The sequence below is a fragment of the Staurois parvus genome, unplaced genomic scaffold (assembly GCF_062004578.1).
Source record: "Staurois parvus isolate SC_StPar_1 unplaced genomic scaffold, SC_StPar_1.0 ptg000621l, whole genome shotgun sequence".
Classification (NCBI taxonomy): Eukaryota; Metazoa; Chordata; class Amphibia; order Anura; family Ranidae; genus Staurois; species Staurois parvus.
Window position 1 is genome coordinate 1,465,272 of NW_028318417.1, and position 19,615 is coordinate 1,484,886.

At 42.9% G+C, this 19,615-nt stretch overlaps 1 protein-coding gene across 1 annotated transcript in view; it reads right to left on the bottom strand.

Moving 5' to 3' along the window:
- The window catches only part of LOC149449396 (transient receptor potential cation channel subfamily V member 5-like), a 56,386-nt gene that overhangs the window by 15,543 nt on the left and 21,228 nt on the right, over positions 1–19,615 (bottom strand). The window contains exons 6-8 of the mRNA XM_089693313.1: positions 16,138–16,310; positions 14,062–14,208; positions 3,328–3,540 (exon numbers count right to left, since the gene is read on the bottom strand). Coding sequence (XP_089549439.1) covers positions 3,328–3,540; positions 14,062–14,208; positions 16,138–16,310 — 533 coding nt within the window. The remainder of the gene's footprint in view (positions 1–3,327; positions 3,541–14,061; positions 14,209–16,137; positions 16,311–19,615) is intronic.

A 19,615-nucleotide genomic window follows, 5' to 3' on the forward strand; every position in this document is an offset into this window, starting at 1 on the left:
AACACTTCTAAAAGAGGTTCCGAGCAGTACCTCATCTCCACCTCAAGATATCCTCAGCCTTCTGAGTTAATGATGTCCAGAGTTACTCAACCTGGAAGACTAAGGACACTGTGAGTGCAGAGTGTCATGGGTGTCACCAGGGCCTATACTTCCACTGGGCAAACTAGGCAGTCGCCTAGGGTACACTGCCACCTAGGGGCACCTGGTCGTAGCACAGGCCGGCGCTCTCTCTGTGTGGGATGCCACCACGTCATGCATGATCCTTCAGTTGAGGGTAGAGGCAACAGAGAGGAGGAAGAAAGGACAGAGGAAGATGCCCCGTGTTTGGGGCCAGTGTGGCAGCTGAGCTGTCACTCCTTCCAGTGTTCCTCTCAGACTCAGTCCCTTACTGAAAGCCAGCTGGCGACTGATGATCACTGTGGCGTTCCAGCCATTCTCTTGTCATTCATCAATGGAGGTGGAGCTGAGCGTGTGGAGGAAGGTAATGTCTGACTCTGATGTCTCTTGTTTGTGTGAGTGTGACCTGGCCAGCCAGCCATCCATCACATGTGCAATGTGTCAGTGAGTGATGACATCATCACGATCCCACAGCCTGCTCTTCTAGTGCCTGCTGGGCCTGCTGATCTGTGTCAGTGTTGGTGGTGGTGTGTTGTGTCAGATCTATCACTGTGTGGGATCGCTCAGTTCAGTGGTTCTCCGTGTGTGTGTGGGCTTCACTGCCTGCTGTCACAGCGTTTTACCTCCCCCCATTGCCTAGGGAATTCCAGCCTGGGATCTGTCATAGTGTGGATCCATCATCCTCCACTCACTGCAACTGTCACCCTGCCACTGCCAACCACAGATACAGTCTGTCTGTGACACTGATTTTGTCTTTAATATTGGTGTTGGTGGCATCTTATGGCACTTATTTTTGCACATTAAAATAAATTTATCAGTTTCATGTTTTGTTGATTTAATATTTTCTATTTTTTAAAAATGTTATTTATTTTTTGGGGTTAAGGGGGCTCTTGCCTAGGGCACAAAATGGTCTAGCACCGGCCCTTGGTGTCACCACAGTATCCCTGCAGTATGTATGGTACATAAAATAATTTACTTGCAGGGAAACTTCAGGGGAGGCAGAAGGGGCAACTTGGCAGGGAAGATTTGCTCAGTCTCGGGTTCTCGAGTGCTTTCAAGTAGAACATTTCTTTTAACTTTAAGGAAACTAGGGTTTTAGTTACCAAAATGCAGTTTTTTTTCTTTCCTCAAAAAGTGAAGATTTGTGATTATAGGGAATATCTAGAAATGTTAATTGTGGCTAAGCAATACCCTAAAAAAAAACTACGTTTTGTCTTGAATTCTTCCTGAAAAGCCACAATGCACTAACTTGTATGTGAGGGGGCCTAGGCACTGAGCCAACTTCCTATCTGCAGTGTGAGATCCAAGACACTGCTGCCTCTGACTTCTAGTCTCGAGAGATTTGGTGATGCTACTGCTGTGCTAATTACTGTTCTCTTTGCTGGAGGCTCTGATATGAGGAAGCAAAGCCCTGGGTCTAGCAGGAACACAGACACAGTGTAGAACAAGCCAATCCATGATGAGAAAAGATCAGCTTCTTGGAGACTATATGAAATACTAGTTACTAGTCTTTTGCCCTCTGCCTGCCTATTTTTTGGGAATAGATTCTAGACGCCTTATAAAGAGCAATGAGTGAAGTGGTGTCCTATCGTATCCCCCTGACAAAGCCACATGACCTGGTGGCGCAACGCGTAGGGGAGAGGCTCTGACGTCACCAAGCACTTGGGAACCAGACGGCGAGTATTGAAAGTGTGCATAGCACACACAGAGGAGGCTCCATGTGATAATTTTAATGCGTATTTTTATGTTGATAATGTGAGTGCATAGACAACTGGTTATAAATAAAAGGTGTTTTAAGGATAAGGCACTATATCTCTTTCTTATCATGTGATTTTTACTGTGGAGAATTAAGGAGAGGAGGAGAAAAAGATCCATAGACCCCTGGAGGACAGAAGGAGAGATCCACTTATCCAGTCCATATTAAGGGATCGGAATACCTAGGAACCCCTGGTGGGAGAAGTACTGTATTACATCATACAACTCATCTAAATTGGAAACGCAGTGAAGTTGAAATACCCTATATATCTATTAGGACATAAAGCTGTCTTTGCCTAATTGAATGTTAGGCTTTTATTAAGGTGAGCGCATAATATAATTAAGGTCTTCTGAGCAAATATCATGAAGTGAACACCGTTATGGATTACACAAATTAACTTTGGGACACTTATTTTTGTGTATCACTAGTTTTTATATATATTTTTTTTATATATATTTTTGAGACTTTTTATTATTAATTTTTTATTATTAATTTGTATTATTTTTTTATTTTAACAAAAATATGTTTCAGTATTGATGATGGTCTATTGGTGTATTTAATGGATTACGCACTTAAATACGGATATTAATTTCAATATTAATTAAGCACATGTAGCACGGTATATTTATATTCAAATTTTCTTTTATTTGGAGCGCAACACAGTTTCTAGTTTTAATTTTAGATACATTTACACATGAATATGAGTATGTGCATTAGTGTGAGCGAACCATATTAGTATAATCTTAATCACATTTAAATGTCACACTAAAGTTAGTACCATAGTGGCTCACAAGCACATATTTTTTTTTAGTATAAAAAAAATGCACAGTGCTCAAAATTAATAAATCACAACACTATGACTTAACAAAGTGTCATATAAATACAAAATGGATAACTTTCAGCAACTAAGCCAACTCCATATTGTGCACATATATAGATAAATAAAATGTGCAAAAAAACAGGTAAATAAAGTGAACAAAAAAATCTTAAATTAAAGTATGTGCTTCACTTATAAGTCCACAAATACAGTTCACTTGTACTCCTCAGTGACACTGTCCAAATCTTAAGTGCAAAAAATCGAACATGTGAAGACACTCCTCATTAGGAGTGTGGGTGAAACACCATCTCCATAAAAGCACGCCACTACAGGAAAACATGCCTCTTTAATTATATGCTCATGCCTTTTGTACACCAAATGTTATTCCCAAGTGCCTTTGTGTAGCGTGATGACGTCACTTTTTAGCGTTAGCACAATATCTTTGTGAAGAGCTATTTCTCATTTTGTCTGACAAAAACAAAATGGCAACTGCCACTACCCTCTTCTCCAATGCTTCTGCTTTTAGAAAATATATAACTGTTTGGGGGTTTTCTAGCAAAAAAAATGCATATTTTAACATAAAAAAAATTTGAACACAAAAAAAATGTCTCGATAGAAAAGTGGTTAAGGTTCTTACATTTAGCGATTTTTGGACCAGTAAGGTGATGTCCCTTGGATCAGTTACATTGTCCATTCTTGGTTTTAGGGGGCGGTTGGCACAGACAAGAGAGACAACAATCATGTAAAGGATGTAGATAAAGGCCAATGTCCAGAAATATGGCCGACCAAACCTTTGCCATTTTCTGTTGACCAACTCCTGCACTGGGGAGAGATCCAAAATCCGACGAGCCTAAGAAAAGTATACACTCAATGAGGCCTGAAATCATGACTCACATTCTAAATCAGCAACAGACACAATGAGAAATGTATTTTAGATCAATGTTAAGAGACAATTGTAAAGCTTAGATTAAGAGCAGGGGCGGACTGACCGTTTGGAAACTCGGGCACAGCCCGAGGGCCTGGAGTCAGTAGGGGGCCCCATGAGATGCCCCTGGTACCTTTTTCATAGGCTTTTTTGAGTTTGGGCAAGGACACAGGGGCCCCATGATCACCTATTGCCCGGGGGCCCAATGAGTTGTCAGTCTGCCCCTGATTAAGAGTTAAGGATAGGAGAAGGGATGGAGTTGAAGTGTATGTAGGGATAACAGAGTCTTTCTCCCTCCTTCATTGAGAGACACAGAAGTTCAGTAACAGTGTGATTATACTGCTGCCTACAGGAGGTCAGGACATTGGCAAACAGTAAAAGTTGTAGACCAGCCCTGGTATTACCCCTCCTCAATCCAGAATTGCTCAGTTTTTTGCTAGTGTCTTAGGAGGTTGGCCATTCTTTCTATGGCTATTTTGAACAAAAGTCTATCTTTTTGTAAGTGAGGTCTCCTGAACTGGACACAGTATTCTAAATGAGGTCTAACTAAAGATCTATATAGGGGAATCAGAACCTCCTTCCTCCTGCTGGTGACCCTTCTAGTGATGCATCCTAGAACCTGGGATTGTGAATACTTGAGGCCTTGCTTGACATTGAGCCTAGTTGCTTACCACTGTGTGGTGCAATATGTACACGCAGTGTGTCCTTGTGCCTTTAAGCAGGAGTGTGCTTCCTCCAGACAAGCCTACATTAATTTATCCACTGCTATAAATGCTCCAACTTATAGACTCTCAAAAAAAAAAAAAAAATAGTTAGGACCGCAGTGTACAGAGCAGCCTTGACATGGGCACCGCGGCTTCTACATATATTTGCAAATGTGCAATGAAACCCTCTGTTTTTAACGTGAATTGATAGATAATCTCATTTTGGATTGTGTGCAGGCAAGCCAATAAGTGTGGTGGGAAATTTGTGTTTGTTTGTGAATATGCTGAAACCTTGCTACAGGCATCCCTTATGGGGGATAACGCAAGTCCAAAGGCCTTCATAGGACTTGAGCACAAGGTGAGTGGCAACCTCTTGAGGAAGTACCTTTAGATTCCTTCTTCATTCTTGTCTTCAGACAGGTGAGTGTTCTTGTGACCAAGATTCCTGACCATCACTAACACAACAAACACTTTACTCCAGCGCTAGGAAAGGACTCAGTAGACCCAATAGGAATGTTCTGGAATTTTCTGGAGTATGCACTGCTTGCTGCCCTCAACAGACCGGGGTGGTCCAAATACACTGGATACAAATGGAGAAACAGAAAAAGGGCGCACCGACCTAGTGCATTATCGTTTAAAATAATTTATTGAAGAATCAAAATAGGTATCATACTTACAATGGACATAATAACACAGGCATGTCAAACTGAACAAGATGTATGGTCCAAACAACATCTGAGTCCATACGATGGAACCCTGGATGACCAACTTTCTAACGCGTTTCGATGACACAACCTCTTCCTCAGAGCCACTCAGTTTGACATGCCTGTGTTATTATGTCCATTGTGAGTATGATACCTATTTTGTTTCTTCAATAAATTATTTTAAACGATAATGCACTAGGTCGGTGCGCCCTTTTTCTGTTTCTCCATTTGTATCCTGACCATCACTCCTCTGAGGAGGCTATAGTACTGCTCTGAGGCAAGTTGGATGATTCTTCGAATCATATGTTGGAGCTTCATTTTCATGGAACTTCCTTTTTTCCTGATTAGGACTAGGACTGCTAGACTATGACTATTTTTCTGTTGGTTTTCTTTTTTGGACTTGCTTGTTGTCCACCAAACTTGCTTCTGGGGACATGAATTTCCTGGGACTTGACCCAATAAATATTTAATGTTGACCACTTCTAGTTGTTGGTCTGATTTCCTTCTGTTCGGGTAGTAATTTTGTTTCCACTTGATTTTTTTTTCTTTGGTGGAATTGTAGGTTGGCCTTCTACTCTCTCACTGATTTAGGTCCATTGTTCTTTCAAGTGAAGTTTACCTTGTGGGTTTTTTTCTTTGTCCTAGTCTGCAGCACCACTTCAATGCTCAGTGCTCTCCGCCAGGTTGTGGCAGTTTCCCTCTCTGAGGGAGAGATTCATCTAGCTTTGATTCAGGCATTGAACCTTCAAATTCCACTAAAATGTGGTTGGTTTACAAATTTCTTTTGGACTTCTCTGAGGCTAGAGTCCACCCCTCAGTTGGACTGCTTTTAGACATCTCAAATGTTAATGAATTCCTGTGTCCTTCAATGGATGACGGATACATATTTTTCCACTTTCTTTGAGATACAGTTGTGCTCAAAAGTTTGCATACCCTGGCAGAAATTGTGAAATTTTGGCATTGATATTGAAAATATGACTGATCATGCAAAAAAATGCTCTTTTATTGAAGGATGATGATCATATGAAGCCATTTATTATCAAATAGTTGTATGGCTCATTTCTAAATCATAATGATAACAGAAATCACCCAAATGGCCATCATCAAAAGTTTACATACCCTGGAATGTTTGGCCTTGGTACAGACACACAATATGAAGAAGAGATGGAACTCATTTTAAGTGATTCAGACACATATGTGAAGATTTAAAAAAATCTGATTGTTTTATATAAAAGTTAAAAAAATTAGTAAATCAAGCGAAAGATAATAAAATTTTAAATGAGAAAGAAGCGTTATATTTAATTCCTTCACATTGTAGAACCCCGTTTATTTATATTTTACCTAAAATACACAAAAGCCTGACAAAACCCCCAGGTAGGCCAATTATAAACGGCATTGGGTCGATACATTCGAGAATTGGGGAAGATGCGGATTTTTATCTGCAACCAATTGTGAAGGGAATGCCGTCGTATTTGAAGGATAGCCGAGATGTGATAGATCTATTAGAAGGAATGGAGATTTCACAGAATACCCTTTTTGTAACAATAGACATTAATTCTCTCTACACTAATATTAGACATCAAGATGGTATTGAGGCTGTAAAATGGGGTCTGAACAATTTCTCAGACCTACATTTAAAACAGAGGAAGTTTATTATCCAATTACTCGAGTTTAGTATGAGCAAAAACTTTTTTTGGTATAAAGGGGAGTTTTATGAACAGAGAAAGGGTGTGGCGATGGGCGCCAAGTTTGCCCCTAGTGTGGCAAATATCCTTTTATCAAAATGGGAAGATAAGATCATCTTTGGTAAACAATGGGAAGGCCTCAAAATCTGGAGAAGATATATTGACAATATTTTAATCATCTGGGAGGGTACGGAAGAGAATTTACAGATTTTTCTAGATCTCATTAAAGATAATGAATATGGGTTGGGTTTTACATGTAAGATTGATAGGGAATCGGCCAATTTTTTAGATTTAAATATTTTTAAATATGAAAACAGAATTTGTTTTAAAACTTTTTTCAAGGATACTGACAGGAATGGGTTTATTCCTACGACGAGTTGCCATCATCCCCAATGGATTCGTGGGATCCCCATTGGACAATTTACGAGAATAATGAGGAATTGTTCCAAATTAGAGGACTATATTACCCAATCACAACTGATAAAACAAAGATTTATAATGAAAGGGTATAATCCAATAGAATTGGAAAAAGCTAGATTTAAAGTTAGCAAAAACTACATAGGGGAAACTAAGATAAAGACTGAAACTACAAAGAAAAAATAAAAAAATGGAGTTGATTTTGCTTTTATTTCAAAATTTAACTGTCAGTACAAAGAAGTAGAGGGTATTTTTAAAAGATATTGGCCTATTCTGAAAAAAGATCAAATATTGAGTAATGTGTTACCTAGCCAACCCCAGTTTGTTTATAGAAAAAGTGATAACTTACGGACCCTATTAGTCAAGGGGGTCATCTCACCCCCTAAAAAAACAAGGATGTTCGATCTACAGGGGTTCTATCCTTGTAAAAAATGTAAAATTTGTAAAGTGACAGGTATTAAGGAGAGAAAAATCTTGAGTTACAAATCGGTTCATACAGGAGAAGAATTTAATATAAAAAAATGTATTACATGTGATACTAAGTATGTGACCTATGTTTTAGAATGTCCTTGTCCATTACAATATGTAGGAAGAACTAAAAGGAACTTGGGTATCAGATTAAAGGAACATGTAGCAAATATCTTGAAAGGTAAAAAGGACCATAACGTTTCACGACATTTTAAGGAACATCATAACTCTGACCCTAGGGGAATTAAGTTTTGTGGTATAGACATGGTTGATTCCCATTGGAGAGGAAGTAATAGGGTAAAGAGTATTTCGCAAAATGAGACATATTGGATTTTTAAATTGAATACTTATTTAAATATGGAATTGGATTTGAACTGTTTCATTTCGGATTTTTAATTTAATATATATTTTAATGAATATTTTAATGAATATTTTAGAATTAATATGTCATTTATATTTACCTTATAGGATATTGTTTAAAAAATACCCCATATTTAATGAGGGAAGTGTATATGGATTCATGAAATTAATGGGTGGACCCATGGAGGTAATATAAGATTGATAATTATAAAATTTATAAAAGCAATAGAAGAATGGTTTTAAATTATGAATTATCTGATGATGTGTATTTAATTATAGTGTTTTATTATAAAAAAAGAAAAATGAAAAATAAATTTTATTAGGTGTTAGGATATGTGTCTGGATATACGAAAAAATGATAGAGGTGTATATTGATATTAATATATATGGTATACGATGATATTTATGGATTTAAATAATTGTATGGGGGGCTGTATAAGAAAATAGGATAGAATTAAGGAAACAATTTAGTATAAGGGCGGTTTTAAATTTTGACCAGTAGAGGGAGCATTTGGTATGTGCAATATATGAATATGTATATACTAATGGGAATAGATATGTTTCTATGGATTTTTAGAATGGTATAAGATTATATTGTATATGGTTGGCTTAAGGGGTGAAGTAGATCAATTTGGAGCATATACATGTGTTTAATATCATGGAGTATATATATGTACATAATTTATTGAGATGTTTATATCTGTACGTTGGCATTTTTTTATTCTTAATTTGATTGATGTTGTATATTTAATTGCAGTCTCTGTGTTGTATATAACTTCATAGAGGCACAGGGTTTGGGATAAGATGTGAATAGCCTTTAGATCAGCGGTTCTCAACCTGGGGGTCGCGACCCCTTTGGGGGTCGAACGACCATTTCACAGGGGTCGCCTAAGAACATCGGAAAACACATATTTCCGATGGTCTTAGGAACCGAGACACCGCTCCTCTGACTCAGGCGATGTGTGGGCGGGATGATACGCTGCCCTGTCACCTGGCCACACCTCCGGGATCACTCAACAGCTCCGCCTCCTCGCCGCTGATTGGCCACCGGAACTGTAGCTCAGGAGAGGCACACAGGCGGCCAATCACCGGCGAGAAAGTGGAGCTTGGAGAGGAGGAGCCGAGCGGCAGCGCGCGTAGATCTAAGAAGATCGAGGGAACTGCCGGAGTAAGTGAAGAGGAGAGCGGCTAGAGAAGGAAGACAGCTGACAGGTAAGTGAGAGAGCGAGCCCAGGCTGGAGCAGGGGTCAGCAAGGTAAGTATCATTGGTGTCAGTGGGAGGAATAGTGCCCCATCATTTGTGTCACTAATACCAACGATGGGGCACTATTTCTCCCACTGACACCAACGATGGGGCACTATTCCTCCCCCCACTGACATCAATGATGGGGCACTATTCCTCCCACTGACACCAACCATGGGGCACTATTCCTCCCCCCACTGACACCAACGATGGGGCACTATTCCTCCCCCCACCGACACCAATGATGGGACACTATTTCCCCCCCCCACTGACACCAATGATGGGGCACTATTCCCCCCCCCTGACCCCAATGATGGGGCATCATTCCTCCCACTGACACCAATGATGAGGCACTATTCCCCCCACTGACACCAATGATGGGGCACTATTCCTCCCACTGACACCAATGATGGGGCTCTATTCCTCCCACTGACACCAACGATGGGGCACTATTCCCCCCACTGACACCAACGATGGGGCACGATTCCTCCCAATGACACCAACGATGGGGCACGATTCCTCCCAATGACACCAACGATGGGGCACTATTCCTCCCACTGACACCAACGATGGGGCACTATACCTCCCACTGACACCAACGATGGGGCACTATACCTCCCACTGACACCAACGATGGGGCACTATTCCTCCCACTGACACCAACGATGGGGCACTATTCCTCCCACTGACACCAACGATGGGGCACTATTCCTCCCACTGACACCAACGATGGGGCACTATTCCTCCCACTGATACTAATGATGGGGCACTATTCCTCCCACTGACACCAACGATGGGACACTATTCATCCCACTGACACCAATGATGGGGCACTATTCCTCCCACTGATACTAATGATGGGGCACTATTCCTCCCACTGACACCAACGATGGGACACTATTCATCCCACTGACACCAATGATGGGGCACTATTCCTCCCACTGACACCAACGATGGGACACTATTCATCCCACTGACATCAGTGATGGGGCACTATTCCTCCCACTGACACCAATGATGGGGCACTATTCCTCCCACTGACACCAATGATGTGGCACTAGTCCTCCCACTGAAAAATTACAGTTATGAAGTAGCAACGAAAATAATTTTATGGTTGGGGGTCACCACAACATGAGGAACTGTATTAAGGGGTCGCGGCATTAGAAAGGTTGAGAACCACTGCTTTAGATCATTTGTTGTAGTAAGGCATAGTGTAGATAAGTGTGGGCGGCGTTTTCCAGCTTCCAAGATGGCGGTTAGAGGTGCCGTTAGTGTATGAAGGGCGGTACATAAGGAGTCGATGCGCAGTCCTTACCCTTCTGAAAAAGTCATAGGAAGTGAAACGCGTCAGAGACTCGTGACGTCAGACGTATCGACGTTGACCGGAAGTGCAATCGCGGCCATCTTGGAAGTGGGAACATGTGGCCAATGTTTCCCTGAATCTGTCTACACTTGTATCCCTGTGAGGAGGAGCTGTTTCACCCAAATTTTATGTGAGTTACCAAATAAAGGAGGATATTTTATATACTATCTGTGACTGTGGATTTTCTTGAGGATAATGGAAGAAAAACCCTAGCATTGGATGAAATCGGTATGAGGAGAAATTAACCCAGAGTGGTGTTATGCCCTGATGTTTTTTATATAGGGTAATTACCAATCAGCATATGAGTTGGAAAGTGTTGTTTTGGGTTTAGGTGATCACTGATGTATACAGGGTGTGGTGATACACACTTGCAGTGATAATTTGGAGTTGCTTTTACACATGGTGCTTATGACACTATCTTATGTGAGTGTGTTTCACCTATATCTATATTCTCTATATATAATATTTGCATGTGTATAGACACTCGTCTATAGAGTATACACATTTATAAAGATTTTTGCATGCTGCACAGTGAGTGGCACGTGTGTTGTATTATTTAAAAGGTATGACACTATGTCAAGTTTTTTCTTTTTGAGGTGTACTGTCATCAGGATTTGCGGGTATTGAGAAGGAGTTTTTTGATGAAAGAAGAAAGAAAAATTATTATTTACACCTGTGGGGACTATTTTTTGAATTTTGGATATTTTGGACAATTTTTATGTTTTTTATGTCTTTTATGTTGGTTTTATTTTTATTTTATTGTTATTTATTTGTTAAAGGGAAAAGTTTTATATTTTTGTTTAGACACACAAGGTGACACACACGGGTTAAAATGCCAATTAGAGGTTAATGTCCCACATCTGTGGCTTTTTAAATTGCAATTAATGTCAGTGTATAAATAGTCAATGAGTTTGTTAGCTCTTATGTGGAAGCATTGACTAGGCTAGATACTGAGCCATGGGGGTCAGAAAAAAACTGTCAAAAGTCCTGCGTAACAAGGTAATGGAGCTTTATAAAGATGGAAAAGGATATAAAAAGATGCCCAAAGCCTTGAATATGCCAATCAGTACTGTTAAATCACCTATTGAGAAGTGGAAAGTTCGGGGATCTCTTGATACCAAGTCAAGGTCAGGTAGAACAAGATAGATTGCAGCCATAACTGCCAGAAGGATTCAAAGAAAAACAAACAGGCAACCACAATAGAAATCCAGGCTGCTCTGGAAAATGATGGTGTGGATGAGTACAATATGGAGATACTTGAACAAAAATCAGCTGTTTGCTTGAGGTGCCAGAAAGAAGCCTTTACTGCACCAATGCCACAAAAAAGCCCGGTTACAATATGCTTGACAACACCTTGACATGCCTAAATGGGCCTTTTTGTGTCATTGATGCAGTAAAGGCTTCTTCCTGGAACCTCCACCATGCAGCTCATTTTTGTTGAAGTGTCATCATATTGTCAAGCACCGCCTGGCGGAGTCTCTAGCAACCCACAGCATGGGGTTCCTCAGGGCGCGGGGTCTAAGTCCCAATCTGCTTATTCACCAGGGCCCCTGATGGTGGGGATGGACTTGGAGCAGACTGAGACCAGGTCGCGACCCCTGAGTACGTCCGGCAGTGGTAGAGAGCACAGTCAGGGGTGTGCGGGAAATGGAGCCTGATGTGAAGAGGCTGGCAGGCCTGGTAACAGGGACAGATCCATGCAGGATGGATGGATGGATCGTCAGGGTAACGTAAGGAGTAGTCAAGCAGGCCAGGTCAGCAACGTGCGGGCGGTGAGGTACCAGAGGAGCAGGCAGAGAATGGTCAGGGTCACGAGCCAGGTTCAGCAACTAACGGGCAGCGTGGTACAGAGGATCAGGCAGAAGAATGGTCGGGTCAAGCCAGGGGTCAAGCAGGAGACAATCAGCAGGGTCAGGATCAATGCAGAGGTCGGCAACAGAAGATTCACAGGATCAGAATACAGGAACAGGACAATAAGACCAAACAGCAATTGACATACCTCCTGCCCCGTTTAAATAGCGCGCCCTGCACTGTCATTGGTGCCAGGTGCGTGTCCGCGATCGCGAGTGCGCATGCGTGGCCATCGCGATCGCCCGGGTCCCGTTGCCCACTGGCTAAAGAGTGTCAGTGTTCTGCGCATGCGCCGCCCAGCGCATCGCGGCAGAAAACTTGGCCCTGACACATATTGTGCTCCTTCAAAACAACTACACTGTCTTATTCCAGAGCAGCCTGTATTATTCTTGTGGTTACCTATGGGTTTCCCTTTGTATCCCAGACAATTCTTCTGGCAGTTGTGGCTGCAATCTTTCTTGGTCTATCTGACCTTGGCTTGGTATCATGAGATCCCCGAACTTTCCACTTCTTAATAGGTGATTTAACAGTACTGATTGGCATATTCATGGCTTTGGACATCTTTTTATGTCCTTTTCTATCTTTATAAAGTTCCATTACCTTGTTACACAGGACTGTTGACAGTTCTTTTCTGATCCCCATGGCTCAGTATCTAGCCTAGTCAGTGCTTCCACATAAGAGCTAACAAACTCATTGACTATTTATACACTGACACTAATTGCAATTTAAAAAGTCACAGATGTGGGACATTAACCTCTAATTGGCATTTTAACCCGTGTGTGTCACCTTGTGTGTCTGTACCAAGGCCAACATTCCAGGGTAGGGAAACTTCTGATCCGGGCCACTTGGGGGATTTCAGTTATCATTATGATTTAGAAAGGAGCCAAACTGTTTGATAATAAATGACTTCATATGATCATCATCCTTCAATAAAAGAGCATTTTTTGGCATGATCAGTCATATTTTCAATATCAATGCCAAAATTTCACAATTTCTGCCGGGGTATGCAAACTTTTGAGCACAACTGTACCTTTCTTTGAGTTTATTGAGGGTCCCACACGTCTAGGTTTTCTTTTGGCCCTGTGCACTGCTTCCTCACAAAACTGAGAAATGCTGGCTTACAACTTTTTCTGTTTGCCAGTATCCCAACTGCTTATAGGCAGCAGTATAACCCGACTGTAACTGAATTCCTGGGTCCCTTAACAGATTTGCTGAAAAAGATTTTATGGTAAGTACAAAAATCATATTTTCCTTGTCTTGGATAGAGTCAGGCAAGGTTAGCCTGGTTTTTATTGCTATGTGTGGCTCTGTTAGAGAGAATTCCTCCCACTCAGGGGTGGACTGACCATTTGGAAACTCGGGCACTGCCCAAGGGCCCGGGGTCAGTAGGGGGCCCCATGAGATGCCCCTGGTACCTTTTTCATAGGCTTTTTTGAGTTTGGGCAAGGACACAGGGGCTCCATGATTCCCTATTGCCCGTGGGCCCCATGAGTTGTCAGTCCGCCCCTGCTCCCACTTATTGTCCTGCTGACAACGTTTATCGGACAGAAAGTGGGAGAACTCTTCAAAAGCAAAACAAGCAGTAATAAAAATGGTTTCCTTTAGCAGAGAGATTAGAACCTCTTCCAGAAGGGGTTCACTCCATACACACCTCTCTTTTTTTTCCAGAGATCACCAGATCCAATACTGACTTGGGATCCCCCCATACATCGATCTCCATCAGGTCATAAAGATAGCAGCTAATCTGACCAAATGTCCATTGCAGATGTCTTCTCTTCTGTACAATGTGCTGGAACATCTAAGGAGACCAATATTAGGTGAGGCTCATTTAATACAATTATGCTTAAAGCACTAAATTTACAAAATGAAACTACTCATGGCAACCAGTCACCCTTTAGTCAGGTCACTTAAAGGAGTTTTTTTGCTGAAAATAGTCTGTTGTATAGAGTGGCAGGGCTGGGACAAGGAGTGGGGGGCATTAGGGACACGTGCCCTGGGTGCAGTGTTAATAGGTGGGGGCACGCTGGGAGCTTCAGGAGGGGACGGACTACACAGTCACACTTGTTAGAGCAGGGCCTGATAGCTGCTGGGAAGTGAAGGCCTTTTTCCTGTCTCCTCTTGCCAGGTGACATACCACATGACTAAAGATGGGAGAAGCTGCCTTCATTCCATACAGAAGGAGATCTGAACTGATTGATTACATAGAGTGTTGGGGGACAACTCCGCCCTAGAGCCCCCTCTACTTCTAAGAACCCTCCCAAGAGCATCTTAGCCTTTTCAGTCCCCCTCCCTTCCTCAGAGTTCCCCCAGATCCCTTTAGTTCCATGCACCCCAAATAGCCCACTTTCACTTTCCCCCTTCATCACGCTGACACAGATGCCAAAACAGTCCCCCTCAGACTGACTAGATGAATGCATTGGCATTTTTTCCTTTCAGTGACACCACCAACGCAGGGGCATTTTTTTAGTTCCAGTTGGTGATTCTATCCGCCTTTTGTGTAGTATAAATAAATCTGACTCAATCTGTATTTTTAATGACTGAGGTCCTCCACGCTTACCCTGCTCTACACCCCCCCCCCCCCCATTAAGGTTATACTTTGCTATTGATCAATGACCATGGACTCTATTAGTTTGAACCATTACCCAGAGACCCCATATTACAATAACAATACATTTCTCTGCTATGGAGGATGGATCCTTCCATATTATTATTATACAGTATTGATAAAGCGCCGATAGTTTGCTCAGCGCTGTACATTACAAAGGGGGACAGAACATGTGACAGAACAATAACAATACAATGCAAAACATGAGGGGATCGAGGGCCCTGCTCTTTCGAGTTTACAATCTAGGAGGGAGGGGATGGTGGTACAGGAGGAGATAGCTGTGGGGGATGGAGTGGTAGGAAGAGTGGAGGAGGTCGGCAAGTTAGCAGGGGGTGGGTAGGCTTCCCTGAAGAGATGGGTTTTCAGGGTGCGCCAAAAGGAGAGGAGAGTAGGTGATAATCTGATGGGTTGGGGCAGGGAGATCCAGAGGATGGGTGACACCCTGGAGAAGTCCTGGAGGCGGGCATGGGAGGAGGAGACCAGAGAACTAGAGAGAAGGAGGCCTTGTGAGGAGCGGAGTGTGCGTGCTGGGTGGTACTTGGATATTAGGTCAGTGATGTAGTTCGGGACAGTGTGGTGGACGGCTTTGTACATCAGTGTTAGGATTTTGAATTTGATCCGTTGTGCAATCGGAAGCCAGTGGAGGGATTGGCAGAGGGGGGTGGTGGAGCGGTTGGAAAGGTGAATGAGTCTGGCAGCCGTATTCAGGATCGACTGAAGCGGGGATAGCCAGCGGCAAGGCAGGCCAGTGAGGAGGGAGTTGCAGTAGTCGAGTCGTGATATGATGAGGGAGTGGATGAGCTGTTTAGTGGTTTCTGGGGTTAGGAACGTGCGGATTTTGGCGATATTGCGGAGGTGGAGTCTGCACGAGTTTGTTAAAGATTGGACTTGGGGATGGAAGGATAGGTTGGAGTCCAGAATGACACCAAGTACTCTGGCCTGCGGGGCGGGTTTGATGGTGGCGTTGTTGGACATGGTGGAGAAGTCAATGGGGAGTGGGGTCCGGGCTGGGGGGAAGACTAGGAGCTCGGTTTTGGAGAGGTTCAGTTTAAGGAAGTGGAGCGACATCCAGTCTGATATGTCGCTCAGTAGGTGTGTGATTCGGGCAGAGACTGTACATACCACAGTGTTTCCTTCTACCGCCGCCATCTTCAGCGGGGTCAGCCCATCATTGTTGGTGATCCCTTCTAAACCGGGCCCAAACTTCTCTTTGTGATGGCCCAAGATGAGGTCATACATCTGACAGGCTGACATTTTGTTGGGTTGTAAGGCCAAAATGTGGAGGACGGTGTTCCCTGCAGGAGGGGGAGAGAAATTGGAGAACTAGGATTAGATGACGGGTGGTACAAATATATGAGAAATAAATATATAAAGTTTAAGAGGGTGGGCAGCACTAGCAACTAGTAATAAATATCTTTCTATACACTGGTCAAAAAAATTAAGGGAACACTTTGAAAACCCATCAGATCTCAATGGGGGAAAATCTCCTGCTTGATATCTATACTGACATGGACGGGGTAATGTGTTAGGAATGTAAGGATTCCCCATTATTTGATGGAAATTAAAATGATCGACCTACAGAGGACTGAATTCAAAGACACCACAAAAATCAAAATGAAAACATAATGCAGCAGGCTAATCCATTTTACTGAAATTTAATTGTAGAAACTCAGAATGGTCCTCAGTAGTTTGTATGGCCCCCACGTGCTTGTATGCATGCCTAACAACATTGGGGCATGCTCCTAATGAGATGACTGATGGTGTCCTGAGGTATTTCCTCCCAGATCTGGACCAGGGCATCACTGAGCTCCTGGACAGTCTGAGGTGCAACCTGGCGGCGTCGGATGGACCGAAATATGACATCCCAGAGGTGTTCTATTAGATTTAGGTCAGACATGAGGGCCATTCAATGGTATTGATTCCTTCATCCTCCAGGAACTGCCTGCATAGTCTTGCCACATGAGGCCGGGCATTGTCATGCACCAATAGGAACCCAGGACCCAATGTGCCAGTGTAGGGTCTGACAATGGGTCCAAGGATTTCATCCCGATACCTAATGGCAGTCAGGGTGCCATTGTCTAGCCTGTAGAGGTCTGTGCGTCCCTCCATGGATATGCCTCCCCAGACCATCACTGACCCACAACCAAAACGGTCATGCTGAACCATGTTACAGGCAGCAGAACGTTCTCCACGCCTTCTCCAGACCCTTTCACATCTGTCATATGTGCTCAGGGTGAACCTGCTCTCATCTGTGAAAAGCACAGGGTGCCAGTGGTGGACCTGCCAATTCTGGTGTTCAATGGAAAATGCCAATTGAGCTCTATGGTGCCAGGCAGTGAGCACAGGGCCCACTAGAGGACGTCGGGCCCTCAGGCCACCCTCATGAAGTCTGTTTCTGATTGTTTGGTCAGAGACATTTAGACATTTATTCCTCCTTGCACAAAGGAGCAGATACCGGTCCTGCTGATGGGTTAAGGACCTTCTATGGCCCTGTCCAGCTCTCCTAGAGTAACTGCCTGTCTCCTTTAATCTCCTCCATGCTCTGGAGACTGTGCTGGGAGACACAGCCAGTCTTCTGGCAATGGAACATATTGATGTGCCAACCTGGAGGAGTTGGACTGCCTGTGCAACCTCTGTAGGTTCCAGGTATCGCCTCTTGCTACCAGTAGGGACACTGACCTTAGCCAAATGCAAAACTAGTGAAAAACAGTCAGAAAAGACGAGTAGGGAAAAAAAATGTCAGTGACCTCCACCTGTAAAACCATTCCTGTTTTGAGGGTGGTCTCATTGTTGCCCATCTAGTTCATCTGTTGTTAATTTCATTAACACCAAAGCAGCTGAAACTGATTAACAACCCCCTCTGCTACTTACCTGACCAGATCAATATCCCAGGAGTTTCATTGACTCAATGCTATACTCTGATTAAAAAGTGTTCCTTTAATGTTTTTGAGCAGTGTGTATATATACACATACAGGGGAATGGCTCCTCCGGCACTGAATGTATGTAATGGCAAGGAGTTCCTGCACCTATTCTCTGAGAAAAAAAGCAGTGTGTGTGTGTATATATATATATATATATATATATATATATATATATACAGTTGCAAGAAAAAGTATGTGAACCCCTTGGGATTACGTGGAGTTTTGCAGGAATTGGGCATAAAATGTGCTCTGAACGTCATCTAAGTCACAACAATAGAAGAACACAGTCTGGTGAACATAATACCACACAAACATTAGATGTTGCCATGGTTTAATTGCACATAACATGTAAACATTCACAGTGCAGGGAGGAAAAAGTATGTGAGGCCCTAGCTTAATGACTTCTCCCAGAGCTAATTGGAGCCAGGAGTGAGCCAACCTTGACTCCAATCAGTGTGATGATATTGGATGTGTTGCTGACAGCTGTCCTGCCCTTAAAAAACACACACCTGTTTTGGGTTTACTGGTTTCAAGAAGCACTGTCTGATGTGAACCATGCCTCGCAGAAAAGAGCTCTCAGAAGACCTACGATCAAGAATTGTTGACTTGCATGAAGCTGGAAAGGGTTACAAAAGTATCTCCAAAAGCCTTGATGTTCATGTGTCCACGGTAAGACAGACTGTCTACAAATGGAGAAAGTTTAGCACTGTTGCTACTCTCCCTAGGCGTGGTCGTCCTGTAAAAATGACTGCAAGAGCACAGCTCAGAATGCTGCATGAGGTAAAGAAGAATCCCAGAGTGTCAGATAAAGACCTACAGAAATCTCTGGCACATGCTAACATTTTTGTTGACACATCTACAATAAGGAAAACATTAAACAAGAATGGAGTACATGGGAGGACACCACGGAGGAAGCCATTGCTGTCCAAAAAGAAGATTGCAGCACGTTTGAAGTTTGCAAAAGAGCACCTGGATGTTCCACAGCACTACTGGCAAAATATACTGTGGACAGATGAAACCAAGATTGAGTTGTTTGGGAAGAACACACAACACTATGTGTGGAGAAAAAAAGGCACAGCACACCAACATCAAACCTCATCCCCACTGTAAAACATGGCGGAGGGAGCATCATGGTTTGGGGCTGCTTTGCTGCCTCAGGGCCTTTACGGATTGTTGTCATTGATGGGAAAATGAATTCCAGAGTTTATCAAGACATTTTGCAGGAAAACGTACGACCATCTGTCCGCCAACTGAAGCTCCGCAGAGGATGGGTGATGCAACAGGACAATGACCCAAAGCATACAAGTCAATCAACAAAACAATGGCTGCAACAGCACAGAATACGCCTTCTGGAGTGGCCCAGTCAGAGTCCTGACCTCAACCCGATTAAAATGCTGTGGCATGACCTTAAGAGAGCCATTCACACCAGACATCCCAAGAATATTGCTACGCTGAAACAGTTTTGTGAAGAGGAGTGGTCCAAAATGACTCCAGATCGTTGTGCAGGTCTGATCTGCAACTACAGGAAACGTTTGGTTGAGGTTATTGCTGCCAAAGGAGGGTCAACCAGTTATTAAGTCCAAAGGTTCATATACTTTTTCCTCCCTGCACTGTGAATGTTTACATGTTATGTGCAATTAAACCATGGCAACATCTAATGTTTGTGTAGTATTATGTT